The sequence below is a fragment of the Lolium rigidum genome, chromosome 6 (assembly GCF_022539505.1).
Source record: "Lolium rigidum isolate FL_2022 chromosome 6, APGP_CSIRO_Lrig_0.1, whole genome shotgun sequence".
Lineage (NCBI taxonomy): Eukaryota > Viridiplantae > Streptophyta > Magnoliopsida > Poales > Poaceae > Lolium > Lolium rigidum.
This window is the reverse complement of record NC_061513.1, coordinates 222,142,665-222,167,891: the sequence shown is the minus strand read 5'-3', so window position 1 is coordinate 222,167,891 and position 25,227 is coordinate 222,142,665. Positions and strand designations below refer to the sequence as shown.

At 41.9% G+C, this 25,227-nt stretch overlaps 1 protein-coding gene across 1 annotated transcript in view; it reads right to left on the bottom strand.

The window, feature by feature from the left end:
* Positions 1-793: 793 nt before the first annotated feature.
* The window catches only part of LOC124661060 (probable peptide/nitrate transporter At3g43790), a 31,929-nt gene continuing 7,495 nt past the window's right edge, over positions 794-25,227 (bottom strand). Inside the window, exons 6-17 of the mRNA XM_047198922.1 lie at positions 16,939-16,992; positions 16,789-16,851; positions 7,393-7,442; positions 7,199-7,274; positions 3,260-3,448; positions 3,048-3,135; positions 2,487-2,572; positions 2,302-2,409; positions 1,893-1,937; positions 1,692-1,780; positions 1,387-1,430; positions 794-1,201 (exon numbers count right to left, since the gene is read on the bottom strand). Of these exons, the coding sequence (XP_047054878.1) occupies positions 1,101-1,201; positions 1,387-1,430; positions 1,692-1,780; positions 1,893-1,937; positions 2,302-2,409; positions 2,487-2,572; positions 3,048-3,135; positions 3,260-3,448; positions 7,199-7,274; positions 7,393-7,442; positions 16,789-16,851; positions 16,939-16,992 (993 nt within the window). The 3' untranslated portion in view covers positions 794-1,100. The remainder of the gene's footprint in view (positions 1,202-1,386; positions 1,431-1,691; positions 1,781-1,892; positions 1,938-2,301; positions 2,410-2,486; positions 2,573-3,047; positions 3,136-3,259; positions 3,449-7,198; positions 7,275-7,392; positions 7,443-16,788; positions 16,852-16,938; positions 16,993-25,227) is intronic.

Genomic DNA, 25,227 nt, shown 5'->3' with positions numbered 1-25,227 from the left:
AGCTTCTAGGAAAGCTACTACATCTATGTCATACAAGGCCGGACATTGCTTATGCAGTAAGCATTGTAAGTAGATATATGCATGAGCTTGGATGCACATCAAATTTTGAGGTACCTAAAGGGGACTCCAAGAAAGGGTAACTTAACGGTGGATGGCTACACTGATGCTGATTGGGCAAGTTGCCTTGATGACAGGAGGTCAACTTCGGGATATTGTGTGTTTGTTGGAGGTAAGCTGGTGTCATGGAGAACTAAAAAGCAACTAGTTGTATCAAAGTCAACTGAAGAAGAATATCGAGCAATGTCTCAAGGATTGAGTGACATGTCGTGGGTAAGAAATCTCTTAAGTGAATTGAAGGTGCTAAGAGATGAACATTTGAATGTTTGGTGCGATAACAAGTTAGCTATATGCATAGCAAATAATCCATACAACATGACAGAACCAAATATGTGGAGATTGATAGATTCTTTATCAAGGAAAAATTAGATGCTAGAATTATCAAGATTGATTATGTGAACACTGGACAACAAATTGCAGATTGCTTAACAAAAGAGCCGGGAGCAAAGGAATGCAACTTAACTTGTAACAAGATGGGGATGATAGATATCTATCACCCATCTCGAGGGGGAGTGTTGAACATGTTGCTGGCCCATGTGGCCCATCTATTCACCCAGGAGCTGATGTATATATATGTGCCCCCTCACTCCAGAAAACCCTAAGGGAGAGACAGAAGCTGTGCACCCACCTCCAAGGTCAGCAACCACCCCTCTTCACAACAAGTTCCAAGGCAAAATCCATGGAGTCCAATCTCATAGAAAAATAATTATTGTTTCTATGACAACTATACCATATACCTAATCCTTCATCTAAGCTACACATTTTTCATATTTCTTTGTTTGGAGGATTCAAACCAAAAATGTCATATGTTCTTTCAACGTCACATGCGCGAGAGTGACCTTGCACTCTTGCAGTACACAAATAATAACAGTCTGCATCTTAGAGCAGATACACAATGTTTAAGGAAAGAAAAATATACCAATATTACTACATATTCAGGTTCTTGTCTACTTGTCTAGGTTGTAACACATGGTGTGGCGGCGTTAATGCTCCGTCCTGCTCTTTCTAGCGTAGAACGGCCTGAAAGTGAACGTAAGGCCTATAACAGTGAACACGATCAGCATGAAGAACACCAGGTGGTCACCTGTAAGATTAATTCGCAGCAGGTATCAGCACGGATTAGAGATTTATTAATTTACATTGTATTAACAACATAAAATATTTCCATGTTAAACACAAGCTCAATCTTCCTAGAAAATACATACTCCAGATCAGTCCAGAACGATAGAAATTTTTGTACATGTAACAAAAAAGGAAGGTATTAAATACCTGGCAGAAATGGAGCTGTTTGACGCTTTTGAGCCCATGAGAATCTACAAGGGAAAAATGCAATTAACATGATAAGGTGGAACACATTTTTTCATAAAAAATTGTAAATAAAGAAAATGCGTCCAGTGATTGCATTGCCAATGAACTGAGTCACAAAAGATAAATACAACTATTAGGGGAACTGAGATAATTGCTGTTTGCAGTAGAAAAAATTAAAATGCTTAGTAATCTAGGTATTCATGTGAAGTGCTATATTTTCCTCTATGTGGTTACAATACTTAGTAAATTGGAGCATGGATACTTACATAACTCCTGCAACAGCTGGAGCGATAGTTTTAGAGATGGACATTAGTGTTATAGAAAGGCCATTGGCTGAAGCTCTTAGGTCTTGACTCTGTTATGTGTATCCCAAAGTTAGAGAACAAAATGATATTACCAAACTTCGTAGGAATGAATGAAAGATAGCTATTAATTTTACCCATTTATTAGAAATATCGTAAACTTACCACAGAATCATTCATTAAAATGCTGAACACAGTCATGGTAGTTACCTGAAATGTTTTTGGGAGCACGAGTAAATTTTTGTAGGTAGTATTAAAAATGGCTGTCTTGGGTTGAAATATATAAGTCTCTAAGCATCACATATTAGTGATCAGTACGATAAGCAGAGAAACAGTTAAAGTATTTGTCAAAATATGAATAACTAGTACGTATTTGCATTTCTGCTACTATTTATTAACAAAGAAAAGGTGCTCAGCAACAATATCTACAGTTATGCTTAGCCAGCACCAAGATAAATAGACCAGACTCGAAAATTAGACTCGTAATATAATTAACAAAATTATGGACTAATGCCATGCACAAACTTGAAGATCTTTTTCCCAACAACAAAAAATGTAAGATCTTTGCACTCACAGCGAAAGAATTCTTCAGAAAAGATGCACAATTTACTGCCAACTGAAGAATGAACCCTGATAATGCAGGCATGAATGGATAGCTCGCAAGAAGTGGTATTGACAATACCTGCACATCAGAATATCTAATGAGTTTAACCGCTACAATATAACTAAGTTTATCAAACAAGCAGCAGATAGTCTTACCGCAATTGCACGGACTAATGTGATGGGGTCTATAGACTTTGCAATCGATGGATAAATCAAAATTTGATATATCAGGAGTAGGAGACCTGACAAAAAGTACAGTCAGTACAATAAACTTTGCATGTTTACCAGAAAGCGCACAACACATGAGACATGATTTTCTGAGTTCCTAGTGAGTCCTCATGATCACATGTTTCATTCAAATTATGGTTCTAGTATGTCTTATTTCTTCAAATTAAGCATATATTTATGCGCCACTTCAAAGTCTGTAGCTTCGAGAAATGCCACTGAAAGCTCGATGCTGTATATTTCCCGACAAGAAAGTTTAGTGTCATATATATATACAACTGCTCACTTGCTCTAATTGTTCAGAACTTCAGATGCCATATGGTCGCTAAAAATTGGGCAATAGCATATGCATTTGCACTTGTATATATGTAAGTTTCCCTTCATAGCAAAATTCACTGCACCTATCTCAATGATGTTCAAAATTTTCAAGTCTCAATGAGTAAATCTACGGGCCATAAGCTGTAAACACACAATTCCTTGTGTCTAAAATACCTGAGATTGAAAGGACGCTACCCACATCTTGAGATGAAAAGCTTAGTCCACCATATTTTCTATCACTAACAGCCCAAAGAGAAAATACCTGCAGTTTATGTGTTTTCAGAATGAAATCCAGCAACAATAATGGCAATGTAAGCAATGCAAAATAATAAGATGCTAAACAACCACATAAGTATATGTCAGAAAATAAATGATACACACATTACCTCTGCGTAAGCCAAGTCCTGCAGAGAGAAAATGCAATATACAGTAATAGCGGAGAGCAATGGCCAGTTTGTGAATAAACTGAGACATCCACCAGCATTCTGTTCAGCATTTGTATCAGAAAGAGATTCTTCGACATCTTCAACTGAATTATTTAAAAGTGTGTCTTCGGTATGTTTATGCAAAGTTTCCTGCAGCAATGTAGACACGTTAAGTACAGGTCAGGGTCAGTTCACATGTGCCATGTACATGCTAGGTGTTTTCTCAGAGGGTGGGCTCCTAATCGCAGTGGCATTTATAAGAAAGAGAAAGAATGTTTGGGAAATGCAGAGTGGCTCTCGGGTGCCACACACCCCCATACTTGGAAAAATAAAAATAAAATGAAATAAAAGGTTAAAAAAATTTAAATTTTTTTGAAATCAAAGATGATCAGGTATTATACGTGTATAAAAATATTTCCCTAGGAAATTACTTTTATTGTATCCTAGGTAAAAAAACAAACTCGAAACGCGCCATGACCAGGTACTATTCACTTTATATTCGTCATAATTTTTTTCCCTGAAGACCATGGGAATCATTTCTTTTCCAAACATTTTTTTTACGAGTACAAACTTGATCATCCTTGGTTTCCAGGAAGATTTAATTTTTTTGACTTTTTTGAATTACTACAATTTTTTGGGTGTATGGGGGTGTGTGGCACCCAAGAGCCAAAAAGTCCCCTTCCAAGAATGGTTGTCTCTTATTATTGATGCTCAAGATATTTAAGGCTGAAACTTCTCCCTTTGGTGCATCTGAAAGGGATACCTTGAGGGATGCAAGTGAACACTTATCTAAACTTAGGCACGATGAAGAGACTAAGTGGGCTCAATTTGCTAAAGGCGAAACATGTGTAGGAAGGAGGAAATAATACAAAGTATTTCCACCTGATTGGAAAGAGAAAACATCGCAAGAAAAAGATTTTTAACCTTGAACAAGACGAGAGGACAATTGTGCGGGAGAAAAACTTAAAGGTTTACATATATGAATGCCATAAGAATTGTTCGGGGCACCAGCAAAGAACAATTTCTCTGTACGTGAAGATAGTATTGATGATATACCGCAGAGGAGAATAGTATTCGGACTTCTGAATTTACAGAGAATGAAGTAATCTCCCATATGGAACATAATAAGGCTCCGGGACCACACGAGTTCCTTATGAAGTTTTACCAAACCTTTTGGGAGGTCATTAAGAATGACTTGATGGCGACGTTTAGGCAGTTACAAGGAGGAGAATTGCCTCCGTACAAGGTTAACTTTGGAGTCATCACCTTGTTACTCAAAAAAGAAAATGCGGTTGAGATTCAGCAATATAGACCTATTTGCCATTCAAACGCAAGCTTTAATTTTTTTATAAAGGTGAGAACAAATCTTGGTACCTTGACATCGACGCAAGGCTGCACTGCCAACGATCTTGGCACCTTGACATCGACACAGAGAGGTACCACGTCGCCTAAGAAACTCACCAGCTTCCTCTATAGTCCAAGCATTCGCGCGGCTACACCGTCCACGACACTCCTGCTACGACTACAGGGGATGTCAGCCCACAGGTTTCTACTTCGATATCTCTTTAGTCTGATCGTTTGTGCGGTTCCCGTTGTTCATGACGGTACCGCTATTATTAGAGATATATTTGGTAGTTAGAGATATTATGGGATTAGATTCGAACTATTTCTATACTATCTTTAGTAGGCTTCTTTCCCTCCAAGTCTTGTACTCACCCAAGAGGCTCCATGCAACAATCCAACGCATTACACCAATACTCGTCCTCTTTCAAAAATAACAAAATGCACACTGCTTGTAGATAAAGTCAAGAATGGTTCATCGCATTAGCATGTGCGCCCATGTTAACGAGTCAAATGAAAGGTTAAACTTGGGATTGTCATACCCGAATAGGCGGAGCTTCGAGCAAACACCTTCAACAAGGACATGATGCATGCACGTCAACATTGTCTGATATGAGATCTTGTTTTTCCACCGGGGTACGCGTATATTTTTGCCGAAACTGCCAGTGCCTACAACCTCCCACTAGCCGGCTCCCAATGCTAAGAGTTCCCGGACCCTCAGGCAACGCTGGAGAAGACACTGGGCAGCATGTTAGCATGTTGAGGCACTCGTGTCTCCATTCTGGGGTTGGACGTCTCCGTCACCTTGACCGCTATGAAACCACCAAAACTCGGCCATGCCTAGACCACCTCGCCGCCAAAGTCGGAGAAAAATGCCAGACACGACACCCACGGCCATCGATCTTCCGGTCTGGTTATAGTTGCAGATACTTTCCATGAAGTTAAAAATTAACGTAGCAATAAAATTAAGGTTGTATGATCCAGTATTTGAGTCATGAATTTAGCAATCATGTAAAGTGTTGTGGAATTGTTCCACAACTCACGCTGTCCGAAACACCTCAAAGAAACGGTGTAATCAAACCTAGTTGGACATGATTTGATCGATGATGAGCCAGGCATATCTATCATTATCATTTTAGGATTACACTCTAGAAATGGCAGCTTTAACACTAAATAGGATACTGTATAAATCAGTAGTTAAGACACCATATGAGATATGGACTAAGAAGAGTCACAATTTATCTTTTCTAAAATTTGGGATTGTGAGGCGTTTATCAAGTGACTTCAGTCAGACAAGCTCACACCCAAGTCGGATAAATGCAATTTCGTGAGATGTCCGAGGGAAACCATGATATATAACTTCTACAACTGAGAAGAGATCAAAGTGTTTGTCGCTCGAAGCGTTGTTTCCATAAAGAAAGAGTTTCTCAAAAGGGAGACAAGTGGAAGAACAGTGCAGCTTGAACAAGTTGAGAAACGTGTGGCAAAGGAAGCACCACCATCACGTAGTTCGGAAAGGCTCCGTAATGCGCAAGAAACATTATTCTTAGACAATGATGAGCCTACGACATATGCAAAAGTAATGGTAGACCCAAACTCTCATTAATGGCAGTGTCATGAGATCTGAAATAGAATTCATCGGATAAATCAAATTTGCAACTTGGTTGACCCGCTGGATGGTGTTAAAACCATCGTGTGAAAATGGATCTACAAAAAAAGATTGATATGGAAAGAAATGCTCATGCCCATAAAGCTGGAATTGTCACAAATGGTTTTGGAAAGTTCAAGGAGTTGACTAGGACGAGACCTTCTCGCTAGTAGCATGCTTAAATCTGTACGAATCAATCTAGCTATTGATGCATATTTCAACTATGAGATATGGCATATGGATGTCAAAACGGTTTCCATAAAGGAAATCTAACTGAGGACGTGTACATAATACAACCCGAGGGTTTCGAAGATCCAAACTGGAAATATATGCAAACTTCAAAAGTCCTTTTGAGGATTGAAGCAAGCATCTTGGAGTTGGAACATTCGTTTTGATAGAAGTGTTCAAAGAGTTTGGCTTGATCAGAAACGAATAAGAATATTTTGTTTACAAGAAGGAAAGTGGGAGCTTGCTCTTATTTAAGTTCTTATATGTGGATAGCATGTTGCTGAATATAAATGACCCTATAAAAAGCTTAAATTGTCTATTTTTAGATCTATAAAACTGACTAGTTGCATAGCTGCATTTTGGTTCAAGATGCACAATACATATTGTTACATAGTTCAAATGTCCTATCAATGTCGTATCTCAACTTTTGAAAGGGATAATTTACACACACTGTCCTTCATTTTATTTATCTTCACCAAATATTACGTCCTGACACTAACAAGTGTTGGTCCGAACACAAGATTATAGCTGCCATTAATATCTAGAAACATTTAAAACCTACAGGATGCATGCAACTCTATGAAAAAATTAATTGAGATTTTATTTATTTTGTACTCCAATATGATGTTTTCTTTGACAGAATTGGAACATTAATTGTATACATCTAGGAACAGCAAACTCACCGGAAGCCAGAAGCAAGCAATTAAAGCAGCAACGGCAAGGAGTGATATACAAAGGCAGGGGAGAAAATACGGAAACCTAAAAAGTGCATGTTAAATTAGAACTAAAATCAGAGAATAAAGTTCTATCAAAAGGATACATAAAGAAGGAAAAAAAACAATATGCTAAGGAGGATTCACCCAGAGAAAATGCTTACCTCCCAAATATGGAGTTAACGGAGAATATGCTTGGATATTTATCTGCAGGCTACAATCCACAAGCAAAATTAGCTTACAAGGCTTCTGACAGTTTTTTAATCACAAATGTCAACATTAGAAAGTTGAAACAATGAAAACAGCTACTTTCCGCGCCATGTAGCATAGCAGTATAATGATGAACATGATTAACCCTATTCATTCATGTTTTAGCAAAATCTATACTATATTAAACGGCAATAGGTTGTGTCCATGATGGTTGGTTGGTACGTCACACGCTCACCCTGCCGGACGGAAAGAAAATCGAAGAACCTCAGCCCCTCACACCCCACACGCTAAAAAACCACAAATGTCCACTGAACTGCACACCATACATATGACTTAGGAAAAAACCAACCAATAGGGCGATGGTGGCACGTCCGTCCACACGGAAGAAGAAAAAAAAGTAGAAAACATGCTGCTAGTAAACCACCTGAATACCATCCCCACTCCCCTGCTCCCAACTCATCCCCTCAACAACCACGGTGTTTGGTTAGGCTTATTTTTAGCTTTTGGCTTGTGGTTAAAAGCCACAAAAGCATCTAACTAAGTGCTTTTGATTTTGGCTTTTGACTTGATATTTTTACATGATAACATAAGCCAAAAGCACCTAGGTCCAGTTCTTTTGCCAGCTTCTCCATAAGCTAGCCGGCTTATTGCTTAGAGCATCCAAACTATTTATCTCATAACTAATTTAGAAACTCAAAGGAATGAACCATATTGTTATGAAAAAAGCTGGGGAGGGGGCTGCTTATTTTTTTTAAGCCGACAAGGTGCTCTTGTGGCTTATAAGACAAAATCCAAAAGCAAAAAATAATCCCAACCAAACAATACTGTACATTCCCTTCTCTACGCCACCTCCTCCATCTCCTGCCGCCGATCCAAGCTCCGACCATGCCGGCACCTGCACCTCTGGCGCTCGGCTTCGCCATCGCCCTCCGCGCCGCTTCGACCTATTACCGGTGTCGCCTCCCCAATCCTCCAGCACCGTCTCCTCTCCCATGGCAACTGCTGCAGCTTCTAAAATGTGCAACCGCCGGTCAGCTCAGGACGTGGGGACTGACGAGCGTGGTGGCTTGAACCTCACCCAGTACAAAACGCCCCAAGCCCTCAAAGATCCTCACTTCCTCTCCTCTTGCCTCCCGTCGCCTCTCAGACCACAGAAACGTTGCTGACATCGCCGGCACCGGACACGCCCCCTTCCGCCACGGAAGTGTTAGTCTGCTCCACTCATCCATATGTTCTCCACGCTACTGCTACATGCTCGCTCTTGCAGGTGGAGGCGGTGGTTCTGGAGGAGGACATCGTAGCACCGCGGAGGCGCTTGCGAGGTACACGGCAGAGTCCGGCGTCAGCAATCTTCTGCTCGGATCCATTTCCTTGAGTTGGGTCAGTAGGTAATAGAAATTTGTGTATTCATTACGTCTCAAGTTCAGCATCAGAGTGAGTGCCCCTGCTGCATACACAACGAGTTCTCATGCTTTCTGTATCAAATGTGAATTATGTATTTATAAGGGCATACTTAGAAACAATTCGAATTGTCTGATGTGTTCTGGAAAGTAGGATGCACCCCTTCAAACAGTTGGATGTGTCTGTTGTGTTTTGCAAACTAAATAAGTACTTTTGACTGAAACTTGTGCTTGATACATTGAAGCAGCAACACATTCTTTGTTTTTTCATTTAGTTCTTCCTAATAACGGAACCTACCATGATTCTAAAAATAAATAAAAATGGATCTAAAGGACAAGTTAAATGCCACCTACCTGGAGCTTCTGGATTCCCTGCAGTGTAGCTCTGTAAGCAAGAACGAGTGTCCTAAACCAACACTCGAGTTTCATTTACATCCTTATATATTTGATTCATTGTTATCGGTAGCTTCATGCTTAAAGTATGTAAAAGACCATTCTACACACTAGAATTAGCTGTAAATTTGAGTCATCAGTTCATTCTAAAATACACCAGCACATTTTTTCAGTTAGGCAGATACATCTATTGGGCTTATTGTGGCTATCTCTTGAACGAGAATTTCATATATATATAATAATGTATCAGATAGAAATATATTTTTTCTCAAAAAAAAAGATAGAAATATACTTGACAGCATTTGTGCTATAGCTTCTTTTTCAAGTAACCTGTGTTATAGCTTAGTTTCATACAGTACACTTGTGTGGTGAATAAACTGGAGAATATGCCAAGCAAACATGAAAGCGAAATCTGTAGCGAAGAAATGTGTCATGGCCTATGTTTAACGTATCAATGAATGGCCTCACTTTAAACGACTGTGGCATTAGCAAAGCAAACCCTGCCAATGATATTCCTTACTGCTTCATTGTTTATTTTCAGTGGCTGGATCACAACAGTAATACTTGACAAACTGAAAAAGGAAAGTGTGGATATACTGCTTTAGAAATTTTATTGGAGAGGGTGCATACATTTGTAACTGAATTGTCAAGTAGTACAGTATGTCATTTTCAAGACAATACTTCGACCTCGTAAATAGCTATCTGTTCCTGAGTATGCCATTTTTTGTTGTTTATTTCTGCAGGTCACACCTATACTCTGACTCCGGCAGTGATTGAGCTAACTGATATTGCTAATTCTGTAAGTGCTTTCTTTATATTTTCTGTGTGATGATTCCCTATGCATTTGTTGTGAATCCTGCACACAAGAAGCAGATTCATTATAGTTTTAGTATTTGAATCCATGAAATTTGTGATCTTGGTGGCAGTTGTACGTTTTCTGGTAGGGCTTGTTTTTCCTGCTGCTGTGATGTTAGGATGGGGTTCACAGGTTTCAGGTGGACTGGAATTTGTTGAAGTACAGATCAGTGGAAACATACAAATCTGGATTTCATGCAAATTGTTATTCAATAATTGTTGTCCTGAGACGTTTGTGATTGTTCGTATTATTTTTTGTGCAAATTGTTATTCAAGGCCTGAATCAGGCGCTGATAATCCTTCTGCCTAAGCGCCCAGATGTAGCGGCGCTGAGTGATTACCGCCCTATCAGCCTAATCCACATCTTCTCTAAACTGGTAGCGAAGACGCTGGCAACAAGGCTGCCCCCAGATGGAGTCGCTGGTGGATGGAAATCAATGCACTTTCCTCAAGAAGTGCTGCATCCATGACAACGTTATGTTGGTTCAGCAGATGGCTAGACTCCTCCATAGGTTGAAGGATCCACGGGTGATGCTCAAGTTGGACATAGCACGTGCCTTTGACTCCGTCTCATGGGGGTTCCTTGTCCAGATCATCCGTAAGATGGGCTTCGGGCCGAGGTTTTGCGAGTTGGTCGCCATCCTCCTTTCCACCACGAGCACTAGGGTGATGCTCAATGGCAAGCCAAGCCCCCCTATCCGGCATAGGAGGGGACAGAGTGACCCCTTGTCGCCAACATTATTCGTGTTTGCAATGAACACGCTTAACAGGGTGTTGGCTAAGGCCATCGAGCTGGGGATCCTTCGGCGCCTAGCGCGGCGGGATTTGGTGACGTTTGTGTCGCTTTACGCGGATGATGTAGTCATCTTTTGCCACCCGGATGAGACGGATATGTGTGCAGTGCGCGGTATTCTTGAGCTCCATCAGGGCTACACACCAACTTTGCGAAATTCGGTTTCCCCCATCGTGAGGAGGAGGCCAATGGAGCGGCAGCGGTTATGAAGTGCCAGTTCACACCCTACCCTGTCAAGTACCGGGGCATTGTACTCTCGATCAGACGGCTCGCGGGTGAGGCTTTCCAGTCGGTGGTGGATCCGATGGCGGATAAGTTACCTACCTGGAAGGCGTCGATGATGCCTAGAGCGGGACGCTTGGCGCTCATCCGCTCCGTGCTTGCGGCAATCCCGTTGCACCAGCTTATTGTGCTAAGTGTCAACAAGAAGGCTCTCAAGCAGGTGAACAAGATCCTTCGTGGATTCTTGTGGGCTGGTAGGGTGGATGCCAATGGCGGCCCCTGGCATGTCTAGTCCAGGGTTTGTCACCCACTTTGGCATTGAGGCTTGGGGATCCCAGACCTCGTACACACGGCCATCATCCTCAGGGTGCGCTGGCTTTGGAGGATGCGTACCGACCCCCGGCGACCTTGGCGCGGGCTCGATATGCAGTTCTCCGAAGAGGAGCAGGCCGTCTTCGATGCTTCTACCTATATGTTGGTCGGCAACGGGACATCAGCCTGTTCGAGGAGGATAGATGGTTGGATGGGAGGCCCATCAAGGAGACAACACCGAACCTCTTCGCGCTAATCCCAAAGCACCGCAGGAAGCGGTGAACGGTGCAACAAGCGCTGGCTGAGCGCAGTTGGATCACCGACATAGTTGGCGCCTTGAGCCCGCTGGCCTCTAGCGGTACGTCCAGCTGTGGACCCGATTGAGGGACGTGCAACTTTCGACGGACCGAGATAGGTTGATCTAGCGTTGGACGATGGATGGACAGTACTCCTCCCTCTCTTGCTACAACACCCTCTTCCACGGGGCGGTTATATCAAGCTCGTGGGAGCTGAACTGGAGGTCCTAGGCGCCACCTAAGGTGAAGTTCTTCATCTGGCTGGCTTGACGGGTGAGCAGCTTGCGCGACGTGGGCTACCAAACGCGGCCCGTTGCTGGATGTCCATTCTCTAGGACGATCTGGTATGAGGTCATGTCGTGGATTCGGTCCACCGTAGGCCCTCCGATGGGTGAGGGTGACTTCGCCAAATGGTGGTCGCTAGTGGTGCGAACCACCCCACGCCAGTTGCGCAAAGGCACCTCGTCGTTGATCATGCTCACGGCGTGGTGGATCTGGAAGCACCATAACGCTGCAGTCTTTGACAATGCTCACCCATCGGTGTCTTCCCTGCTCGACACCATCAGAGTTGAGGCGCAGCAGTGGGCGGACGCGGGAGCCCGGGGTCTTTGCCAACTGCTCCCTTAGACTTGGTTTTTGGGTTGAGTTGTATGGCGTGGTGTTGGTCCTTCTTTGGACTTGTACATATAACATTCTTTCTCTATCAATGCATCGAAACGCGCGAAAAAAGAAGTTTCTAGATTAAACATGGTTTGACGTGCACACATGGCGATTGAATGAACTAAGTGCTCAATTGTACATTCAACAATAAGGATGGGTACCATGCTACCGTGAAGTCGTGAGTCTACTCACGTGCTACACTTTTTTATCTATCTTACAATTGACTCCATGCCTAGCAATAATAAGCTGAAAAATAAATGGGAGGTGGTTCATATCCCACTATTATTGTGAGAAACATCTGGTTCATCCCAAAGAAATTAGTGAAAGCTCAATGAGGGATGGGGGTGGTACTGACATCAGAAGTGAGATGTACAGTAGCAATGCATAAGTATGAACTAGTGGATGTCTGAAATGTTAAAATTATCTCTAAAGTACTATCCTTGGGTCTAGAGGCTGCATCCTTCTGTCTGATAATGATACCTTAAAGGAATCTATTGTTTCAGATATATGTATTGCTCTTCAGATTAATGGTTATTGGTTAATGGTTTTTATTTGAACTAATGCAGCTATACCATTACGCATACCATTTTCATTCTGTCAGTTACATGATATAAATATTTTTGTGCATAAGCAGGAAAAGGGGCCGAAGTAGTAGCCAATCCAATTCGAAATCAGCAAACTTGGTATACATGCTAATTTGATACCAGTACATCTGCTAATCTTCTTTCCATGATAGACATGATATTGTCAATTTGTAACTAGATGCTCAAAATAATTTTTGAGTCAAGTAAAAACACCATAGAACTAGGAAACTAGAAACTATATGTGGTATCCCCTAAGAGATTTTTATCTTAAGTTTACTAGCTAAATGCCCGTGTGTTGCTACAGCCCCTAGATTATATATATTTCGACAACCGATATAATGACATAGTTTGAAGCACTCGAGTAATTATATTGTATTAACTAATATCTACTCCTCGATGTTTCTTAGATAATCCCTCTGTTCCTAAATATAGGTTGCATAGTTTTTGGCACGAAAATTAATGAACATTCATAGAGAGAAAGTTACACCAGTTTTGGGCAAGATTACTCCTGAATGTGACCCGAGAAATAAAGGAGTTTGCATGAGATAAGAAAATGCAATCAAATTCCTAAAAAACTCCATATGAGTGGTGCAACCCAATATACCTTATATTTAAGATTTTTTCTCAAAAAATTATATGGATTATATCAAGGAATGGAGAGAGTATTCTTACAATGTTAGGGATATTGTCTTTTGCTTCATCTTCATTATACTTGAGCTAAGCGTACCAAAAATTTATCCGCAGCTAGTAACCATCCCCGTTGAAACATCAAACCCGAGTACAATGTTATGACATGATACTCATCAACATGAACACGCAACAAACACCAACCAACAAAAGTCCATGGAACATATGGAAGCAAATATTTTAACATAAGAAAATGGGCCTAAGAAGTAAGGATCAAAGTGTGAAAAACAAACGATCTATTATTTCCATACTACATTAAGTTCATGTATCCAATACACTAACACGATAACGATATCTAATGAACGGGAAAATGGTGGTCCATCTTACAGGGCTCTGGCGGTTCTGTGTGCAAGGGATCATGCGTTCCTTGCGGGAGTATCCGCCTCCTTAGAGACGATTTGAAACTCCTCCAGTTAGGCATAAAAGCAATGAGGTCCTCTGCATTTCCTCAACCTCCTCAACCACTCCTCAACTAGTGGGACTACTAGGCCTCCTTAGGCACCATTGCTTCTCATCTCAGCAGCAAGATTATTCTCTAAGTTGACTATATGGCACTCCAACTCTTCCATTTGTATAACCCTCCAATCCATCCCTACACGATCTACACTTGTCATGTTGGATGTCCCATCCTAAAAGCGCCACTCAAAGCCAGAATCCTAAGACGTCTACTAGCGGTAAGTCCGCACACTGCGGGTCACTGGCTCCTGCATGACCATCTCTACGCCACTACCTCTCTCCCTATAGAAGACTATACCGTGGGTCTTTGTCCCCTCGCATTGGCCTCAATGAGACAATAATGATCGTCGGGTGATGGGGTAGGTAGTTGCTTTCCCTTGAACTCGGGTGGTGAAAGTCCTAGCAAATTCGTCACGGTGACCGAAGAGGTTGCTATCACTTTATTAGGGGGTTGCCACAACACTGGACTCTCCAAAGTCCCCCATCCACATTTTGAAATATAGAAGAGTGTGAGATTTTGGTAATGACAAGTTATGAGTAAAAAGGAAAACAAATGCGGTTGAATCGCTCTACTTCAGCAAATCCTAAACGTTTGCTTCGATTTTTGTCCCATGAATGTGTTTGAGCAGGAAGGTAAAGTAGTGATAACACAGGTTTACGTTTTAGCAATTTATCAATAGTGTTTGATAATTACAATTTTATCCATAAGAACAAAGGAAATGTTGCCACCATATTTATTAGAAAGAAATTTCACTTCTACCCTCACGCAAATGCTTCACCTTGAGTAGGTATCGCCATACTCAATATCATCAAAATCCTTAAATGTATTATAAAGAGTTTAAGATGGTTAATAAATTTTTGAATAATTAGAAGGTAAACCAAGACTTGGCAGAAACCCCGCCGACACCTATGTTAGTTTAACTTACCTTCTCATCATTCAAAAAAAGTATTAGCCATCTTACATTGTTTACTGTAGATTTAAGGATTTCAATGATATTGAGTAAGATGATACCTACTCAAAGTGGAGCATTTGCGTGAGGGTAGAAGTGAAGTTTTCTTTCTAATAAATATAGTGACAACATTTGCTTTGTTTTTATGTATAAAACTGTAAGTACCGAACACTTGATAAATTGCTAAAACATAAACTTAGGTTTATCACAACCTTACTTTTCTACTCAAACACATTCAAAGGGGCAAAAACCGAAGCAAGCGTTTGGGGATTTGCTGAAGTAGAGCGATTCAATCGTATTTTTTTTTTTACTCATAACTTGTCATTCTCATAATATCGTACTCTTCCCTGTTTCAAAATGTGGATGTGGGACTTTGGAGAGTTCACTGTCATGTGAACCCCCAGAATGATGAGCCTTTCCGGTGACCAGTTTGGCGAACCTGACAACTTCGCTACCACCACCAGAGTTAAAGGGCAAGCAACTACCTCCCACAGCACCCGAGATCATCGTTAGCACATTGAGGCCAATGTGAGGGGACATGTGTCATGCCAGAGACGCGTGACAGTCTTCTACAGGGAGAGCACCGTGCAGACTTACCGATAGGAGATATCTTAGGATTCTGCTTTTTATGCCTTTTAGAGGCACTTTCATGATGGGACAGCCAATAGAACAAGTGAAGATCGTGTAGGGATGGATTGGGACATAGTCAACTTAGAGGATAATCCTAATGATGAGATGAGAAGGAATGAGACTTTGAAGGTTACCGTAGAGAACCTAAAGAGAGGAAACACGAAGTTGACCATGTAGCTCTATGATATAGATGACAAAGTGTGCTTGCAAGAGATACTGAGACCGCACACCTAAAGAAGAGAAGACCCGACAGCAGTCCCAATGGTCCAGGAAATGCAGAAATAGGAAAAAGATCCAAAGGAGCTCATTCTTTTATATGCCTAGTGGAGAGGAGTTTTAGATCGTCTCTGAGGAGGAGGAGGATACCCTGCGAAGAACACACGATCCCATCCACATAGGACCATCATCACCAGAACCTACCATTGGCTCTGTGATTAGATCGACCACCATTTGCTCGTTCATTTGATATTGTCATCGTGTTAGTGTATTGTCCATACCAACTTAATGTAGTATGGAAATATCAGTTTGTTTGTTTTTTGCACTTTGAACCTTATTTCTTAGGTCCATTTGCTATGTTAAACTAATTGCTTTGATATATTCCAGGGATGTTTGTTAGTTGATGTTTTATGTGATGTTTGGTGTGCGCTAATGTTATACAAATATCATGTCATAACATTGTCATCAATTTTGATGTTTTAACGAAGATGGTTATGAGCTTCAGAAGATTTTTTTGGTATACTTGCTCAAGTATCATGGAAATCAAACTGAAAACAATGTCCATAAAATGTTACAAAAATATCTAAGGAGCATTGAGGAGTAGATATTAGTTAATTAAAAATAGTCGAGTGCTTATTTCATATTCAAACGATGTCAATTATATCGGTTGTCGAAATAAGTACTTTAAACGAGGTAGAATTTTTCATACACGTGAATTTTTGCATGTAATGTATTGACATACTGGAAGAAAACGTAGGGGTCGTAGAAACACACAAGCATTCAACTAATTTAAATAAAGGGGAAATGATTTGCCAACTGATTAAAATAAATGGAAAATCATATGTTAAAACAGATTTTGATGACAATAGATAAATTAGTTTATCTAGATATATTACCTGTGCAAGATAACCACCAATAGCTGGTCCAACAATAAGGCCTATGCCACGTGAGGAAGTGATCTGATGAAATAGGTGACATTATATCATGACAATAAAATTGGAACTTAGGAGTAACAGAAGAATTTGAAATTGGAAATAACATCATACAAGTGATAACGCCAGGTGACCGTGTTCTTTCCGGCACACTTCTGTAGCATAAGCCTGAAAATATACAAATAAGTCAAACACAATTTAATGCAAAGATGCGTTCGATTTTATAAACAACTAAAGTACTAATCACCAACATCACATTCATGAAATCCAGGTGCTGAATTTAATTTGTTTTCCTGGTGTGACAATGGGTAGTCCTTAAACTGTTTTGAGAAATGCAAAATCGGTGCATGTAAGAATACTAGCTGGTTGGCTGAAATTCACCTGGTGTGCAGCCATCGTAAACATGCTAACGATTGAAACACTGTGTGCCATCATTCTCTCGTGAAAGAACGCCAGAAAATTAAGTCCAATGAGATAACAGTATGACTTGGAGTACCCGAGCAGTTAATCAAGGAAGTGTTGATATATGATCCTGTTAGAACTAATGGGCTGGCCCATTACATAGTTCTGGATAAATCCCAAAGGCTTACTCATGCATGGCAAGTGGCACTGGCGAACCATCACCGCCATCAAAGGAGGTGCCGGTTTGGTTAGACCGGGCCAAATTAAGCTATTGGCCTAATTACTGCTCGGAATTTAATGCCTTGATGAATATTATGGGTTAAAATGGCTCACTAATTTATTTTCACAGTTTTGGAAGACCAGGCCATGGCCTAGTTTGGTCCCCAAGACGTTCCGCCAGTGGCAAGTGGTAGAACTAGTTAAGTATCACATTGCTAATGGACAGCTAGTTGGACATTATTATAAGGGTTGGTGTTCTAACATCCAATAGGAGCTTAAGAAGAGAAGTGGATCAGGCGTTCCTCCTCCTCTTTCACCAGCCTCGCCACGCTCACGTCATGTTTTGTGAATGAGCCGAGCTCAGATCGATGCAAAGTGTGTGCTTTCTTTTTTTCTTCTCGGGAAAGAATTAATTGTGGTTAATCACGGAAGGACGCTCCAAAGCTTTCCGTCGCCTCTAGGTGTTCTCCATCCCGCTTCTCAGCATGCACCACGATTCAGGAGAACAGGCTTCTGGAGCCATGTCTCTCTAGAACCTGTACAGGAAAGTCGATGAGATTTTTGGGGCACTTGCTTGACTGCATCGACTACTTAACCGGTGTTGCTAAACAACTCCATGGCTGCACCGGCTGGCACCAACACTTCCACTGTGGCGGAGTCCGTGTGAAGGTTCTTCTATATGTCCTCTTTGTCAATACAGGGACAGAAAGGGGAAAAACATTGTTTTATTGAATTGAAAAGTCGAGACTTGAACCCAAGATCTCTAATCGATACTATGCCGAGCTCCTTGCACTATCCAACGCAACCAAAAGTCTGTACTGATGGGATGGGCTGGGTACTCGAAGAGGCCAACACGTGAAAAGAAGAATATGACATGACACAAAAAAAAGCCTATGTGGACAGAAAGGAGGGCCAGAGCAGTAAAATATTCTATATGTCCACTAATAGATAAGAGCGAGAGTTGGAGATCCAATGCATCAAGGCCATCAAACCAGGTCAAACTAATGGTCTAGATCGCTCCAATGTTGGACCCAAACACGTTTAGCACATCCCAACAAAACTTCTCCCGTAATGATGCCTAATCTCGTTCTAATCCGCTCGATTTTGGAAAAAAACGGCACGACAACCTGTAGCAGAAGGATCTCCGAGTCTGAAATTGACTCTCCATAGCAGAAGGAGAGGATGCTGGATCTGAGTACATGGGGAGGAGCAGGAGAGAATCAATAAGGCAAGAATTGCGTTGATGTTAATTAATTCGTTACTCAGTTTCTGCATGATGATATTAGCTAACTGCTGAAATGTGAATTTTCGTAGATGAAAGGGTTGTTTCATCTCAGGAAGCAAGGAAAAATTGATCCTTTTTGTATCCTGACCCAATGATTAGAGTCACTTACTTTACCAATGTTTCCAATTCATTTTATGTAGACGTGCTCTAAAATTTGTGCAGAGTATGTAGGAGCACAAGATTATAGTGCTGAAGTTATCAGTAGGGTGCAAAGTATCTTGATAGAAGCTCAGAAGTGCTGAAATGTATTACTAGGTATAAAATTTTCCTACCAATGAGAACTATGGAAAATGTATTCCAGTTGTATGTTCAATTCCAAAAGGCAATGATACAATGATTATTTTTTGCAGTGATCGTATGAATCTTACACGGTACTAGAAGCAGTGGCGGAGCCACGTCTAACTTGTGTACTCAATTGACTACACAGATTTCTGGCAATACAAGCTGAAAGTATGCAAAAAACAAAAACCCATACAAATACATGTATTTGACTGCACAACTTCAAACTGGCTACATATGATTGATGTCCTCACTCCGCCACTGACTAGAAGCATCTTCGATAAAATGCAAGCCATGCTCATTTTTATTTACCATTAAGAGTTGAATAATTATTATCTAAAATATAGTGGTTTGCTACAACTATTTTTACCATTAGCTAGAAACATTCTCTTCTCACTGTGCTGCAATAAGAAAATATTTGGAAGTGTTCACCGTGACCTATATTTTTATGCATGCAGGTCTGCAATGGGGAGAATAATTCCAGATGCTAAATTTAGAGTCCATGTAATATCCAGTGTCTAATCTGTAGACACTGGTTAGGATCGCTATTTCATTATTGAGTATCCTTTGCTTTGCTCCTCTATGATCAATGAAAAGCAGCTGCGATCTGCCTCTTCGTCAAAAAAGTTCTTCAGTACATACCATAAATTCACTCTGCGTTATTTTTAAGTTACCATGCGTTCTTTTGGTAGCAACCATCACAAGATTACTTGTTGTTTAGTACTGTTCCTAGCAAGATTCTGTAGTTTGTTTGAACATTACATATACAAGTTGGCTTCTATATTGCATTATCTATACTCAAAACTGATGGTGGTTCTATTTTGTTGTGCCTGAATTGTGCAGTGTGGTGTGAGGAGGAGCTGAAGGGATACCTGCGTTGTTTGGATTTCAGTGGTTATTGTATTCATTTTTTAACATGAATGCCTTTTGTTTGCTAACGTGCGCGGTTCGCCTGATTGTCCCATGTATCCATGCTACGAGAATTTGCATTATTTTCCTTTCAGATTGTTTTTTATACATATATACTCCATCTCTTCCTTTCTATGGAAGTTTGTGGCACGGAAATATGAAGAAATGTACCGCCAGTTTTGGGCGGGCTTACTCTTGGCTAATTTACGTGATAAAATAGAGGAGTTTGCATTAAATAAGGAAACATAATTAAATCCGTAAAATATTCTCCAGACGAGTTGTGTAACGCAATATATCTTATATTTTGGATATTTTTTCTCAAAAAACTATAGCCACTATAGAAAGTAACAGAGGGAGTACAATATTCGACTAGGTATTCATGTTATTTAGCATTTTGCGCTGATTTCCTTTTTCAGGATTTACTAAAGATCTAAGTGCCATAGTCCATTTTGATATGGATATCCACGGTGATCTCGAATTGGGTGTAGATTGTTGGATTAGGTTAACTATTGCCATGATTAATTTACCAACTACTTGAGACGTGCATTGCAAGTACATGATTACTAGTATAGATGTGGCGAGAAAAGTGGTCTATATAAAGATTATATAGTAACGATGGCCCGCTTTCAAAGCGAAGGGAACCAGACCTTAAACAATTGAAATAAATGAGATCAAAAGGATGCTCAGACACTACCGTGGAGATAGGGTAACCGAATATGTTTACCAAGCCTACAGCCCATACAACTCAGAGAAGTCGCTACGGGAAAAATAGGGGCTGCCATGCAGCAAATCATTGCCGTGAGCCCACGCACGGCAAAGACTTCTTTGCCGTGCGCACCAACCAGAATGTACGGCAAAGAAAATGTGCACGGCAACATCTGAATGGAGCGCACGGCAAAGAAACCTTGCACGGCAAAGTTTGAAGATAGCGCACGGCAACGAAACCTTCACGGCAATGGCCCAACACGCCGCACGGCAAGGCTTTGGGCATTGCCGTGCCACTCCCTTTGTTGTGCGCGCAGTTTGGATGCACGGCAAAGGCTACGTTGCCGTGCGTTTTTTTCCTTTATCGTGCGCCATATGACATTTCCTTTGTTTTTCTTTCTATTTTATTTCATCTAATACTTATATTTATTTTTTATTAGTTTTACTTTTGATGACTATTTATTAGTGTTACTTAAGACAATGTGCAATACAAAAGTACTCTCCATCTTCATCCCCACATATATCATGGTTTCAGAGCAATCCGCGCTTCGGAAAATCTATTAAGTGTTATCGCCCAAATGTGAGGAAGGTCACACCGGGGAGCTATTTTTGCACCATTACACCTTTCACCAGACTTTCACACATAACATAGGTCCACATGCAAGATTTGGTGGGATTCCGGTGCTCCGGCGGTCGTTCTCCCCTCCTCCCCAAAAACAGCGGTATATGTGTGTGCCGCGGCGGGTCTACCCCTAGATTTCTCGGCGCGAGGTTCCACCAATGTGCAACGCCAAGGCGCACGGCAAAGAAAGCAGGCCGCACGGCAAAGTTTCCGTGCAACATATGCGAGCTGCACGGCAAAAATCTCGTTGCCGTCGAGATCGTTGCCGTCCGAAGTTTGCCATGCGGCATCGCATGGCGAAGACTTTGTCGTGCATATGGACCTCTTTGTCGGGCAACTCGTCGCACGGCAACGATCTGTTTTCCCGCAGTGAGTGTTTCCGGAAACAAACCTCGATATACCATGATGAACTAAAGACGAGAGACTACATAAATATCCAAGGCGATTATACCACTGCTGAAAAGAGCTGATAGATGCGGCAGTAAGCACTGAGAGGCCAATCAAACTCCAGAGGCCATCATGGCGTCGGGGCCAGCACCAAGCATAGTGCACGTGAACCGATTCTGAACGGAACACAACTCAAAGTCGAGAATGACCCTAAAACGTACCAGAGTAACAATCTGACCAATGGAAATGAGTTGCATGATAAGTCAAGAAACATGAGCAAAATAAAGAACATGAAACTATGAAGTGCTAAGAGTGTCTCAACTATCGACTGAGAGGGGAGTACCATTAGTAGTATGGACACGAACAGGTGACTCGACAGAACAGAGGTCAAAGCAAAAGAATGAGTAGAAGGTAAGTCAGTCATGTAACCTACAAAACCTGCCGGTGAGAAATCCTAAGCAGCAAGCAGGTATCGAGGTTGTGCAATCTCATGCATAGGCATAGGCAGGGGCTATCCAGTCATCCCGTGGCGGTGCCATGGGTGCCATGGCACCCCCTCCAAAATACAGTTTGTCCTACTTATATACAAGTATTAGGACTAATTCTATGCTATATCAGGTATTAAAATGCTAGATGATCAAATCTTTGTGGTCAAATTAATCTTGGCACCCCCACCTATCTGATCCTAGATCCACCACTGGGCAGCAAAAGATGCCGGGTTAGAAACACCTACCAGCGAAGAGTGGTCACCACCACCCGTGGAAACCGCGTGTAGAGTCGGCACAATGCAGACACCGTGCAAAAACCGCGAGAGTAGTCGATGCAGAGCGGTGAGTATACGTAGAGAAGTGACAAACATCATGGGAAATCGCAGGAGGATTCGTCGTATAGCGGCGAGTCGGCATAGAGCGGTAAGTCAACGTAGAGAGGCATATGGAAGACACCAGAAAAGTCGACATAGAGCGGCATTTGGAAGCCACCAGAAGAGTCGACGTAGAGTGGCCAATCGCGGGCGGAAGCCAACAGAGGGAGTCGACGTAGAGAGGTCACTATCACGGCGAGTATACATAGTGCAGCGACAAACGCGTAGGAAACCGCTCGACGTAGAGGGGGGCGGCAAGTTGAGATAGAGTGGCTAGTGGAACCAACCCGAAGAGTCGACGTAGAGCGGCCACAATTGCGGGTGGAAGCTGCAAAGGGAGTCGACGTAGAGCAGTCACCCCGCGCGGAAGCTAGAAGAGGAAGCCACATAGAGCGGTCACGGCCGCGAGTGCTTGGAAACCATGAGAGTTGTCGACGTAGAGCAGTGACTGCGGCGCATGGAAGCCGGAGGGCGAGCACAAGTACCGAGGAAAGACGCATCTGCGAAACTGACAAAGACTACCTATTCTTAAAATAAAATAAAAATTCTTATCCGAAGTGCGAAAGAGCGTTGGTCACTATATTCCAACACTTCCGTTCACCGATCAAGGTTGGATATACTTGCAAGTTATATGCACCTAACCAATTCATCCATCGGTCCTAATTGATGGAAAAGATTAGGCAATCAACATACATTATTACCCGCTTTCATGTGCGGTAAGTCTACACGTGAATAGAAGAATCTTACGTATGACTCAAGAAGACCTAAACATGGAAAGAAAAGGGGCAAGAGCATTTTTTATTAGATTGCAAATGCCAAGACTTGAACCCAAGACCTCTGTTGTGATACCATGTTAAGTTCCATGCATTAACTATGCAGCTAAGAATTTGAACCGATGGAAAGAGGTATGCAATCCATGTATACTATAAGGAAAATGCTTACGATCCGGCGACCGATCGATGGCGTGGGATCGGTCGCTCGGATCCGCGTCGCGCGCTGGGCTCGCGGCTTGCTAGCTTGGCTGGAATTTTGGCCCATCAGCTGTTCGCCTGCATGGCCCATCAGCTGATCGCCTGTTCGGCCCAGCAGACACACATATAGACCAATTGCTGGTGGGCTGCTTCGATTCTTTTGTGCACCCGATTTTTGTTGTATTCATGTGTGACTTTTTGTAAAGATAGTTGGTGTTTTTTTGTTGTAATTCAATATGTACCAAATTAAATTTTGCTTGACCACTTTGCAGTGTTTGCAAACATATATATTTTTATTTTAATCGTTTCTGACTTTTGTATAAACAGTTATTGGATTTTGCTGTAATTCAATATGTCGCAAATTAATTGTTACTTCACCACTTTGCACTGTTTGTAAATATATAGACTTTTTGTTGTAATCGTTTGACACCTTTATAAAAAGAGTTTGTGACTTTTGTTGTAATTCAATTTGTAGCAAATTAAATATCGCTTGACCACTTTCCCTCATTTTGTAAACATATTAATTTTTTATTGTAATCGTTTGTGACTTTTTTGTAAAAGAAGTTGGTGACTTTTGTTGTAATTCAATATATAGCAAATTAATATTTTATTTTCTATTTTTGTAAACATATGGATTTTTGTTGTAATAGACTCCGGTTTTTGTTAATAATATTGGCTACCTTTGTTGCAAATTGATCTCCAGCAAAACAATTTGTTGGTTTAACCATTTTATTGTGACATTATTTTTTAAAAATGTTGTGACTTTTTGTTGTAAAAGTATATATTTTTTGTATACAGGGTGACTGTTTTTGTTGTAACACCCTCTACCATAGAGACAAATCAGCACGGTGGCATATTTGTCGTAAATACCGGGAAGGATAGAGCCAAAGAGATACACTTTTTGTTCCTAAGTGAAGAAGTTAGGACTGCGGGTTAATTTCTCAAAAACTAAGGGCTAAAATGCAAAACTGCGTTGCGGCTTGTTCTGGACGTTAGATCTCCATCGGAAGGCTGGGAGAACGACCGATTTTGGGCAACTTATCAGCCCACCGACGCCTAGCGTCCGCCATACTATAACACTCTTGTCCCTAGAATTAGAGAATCTCCACCGGCGGCTCCTAAATAGGCGCCGACATCTGGCACGCTTCCTCCATTTGGGGAAGGTTTCCCTATATTGGCGCACCCAAAACGGAAACCCCAATATAAGTGAAAATTTCAAAAATGCAAACGACGGCAGATTTCATTCGATCTCTAGCAAGTTTGTACAAAACACGACGAATACATAAAATAAACTAGCGGTAGTTGAAGGCGCTATAGTCACTGCTTTTTGCGTCGTCGCCGCTGCCGCCGTCATCATCGGAGAACTCCTAGTCGTCCTCCTCTTTTGGCACCAGTGGTGGAGAAGGAGCGGCGGCGGCGAGGTCGACGAAGTTGCCGGAGTCCTTGGCGGACCACAGCTCCAGCTCCGCCTCCCGCAGGTTGTACGTCACCTACCGGTAGTCCTCGTCGAGGGAACAGCCGACGAGCAGGTGCTGCCCCGGCGCGTCCTCCGGGTCGTCGGGGCCGCGGTAGGCCGCCTGCGCCTCGAGCTCCATTTCCCACCACATTTTCGCCGGCGGGTGCACGGCTTGCTCCTTGGGGCGGCGGAGTTTGAGGCGCTCGCGCGGAAGCGAGTCATGCGCCTCCTTCTTCACCGGCGCCGTCCTTCTCGTCGGTGCGAACGAGTTGCCTCGCGCACCGCCGCAGATAACGCCGCTGCCGG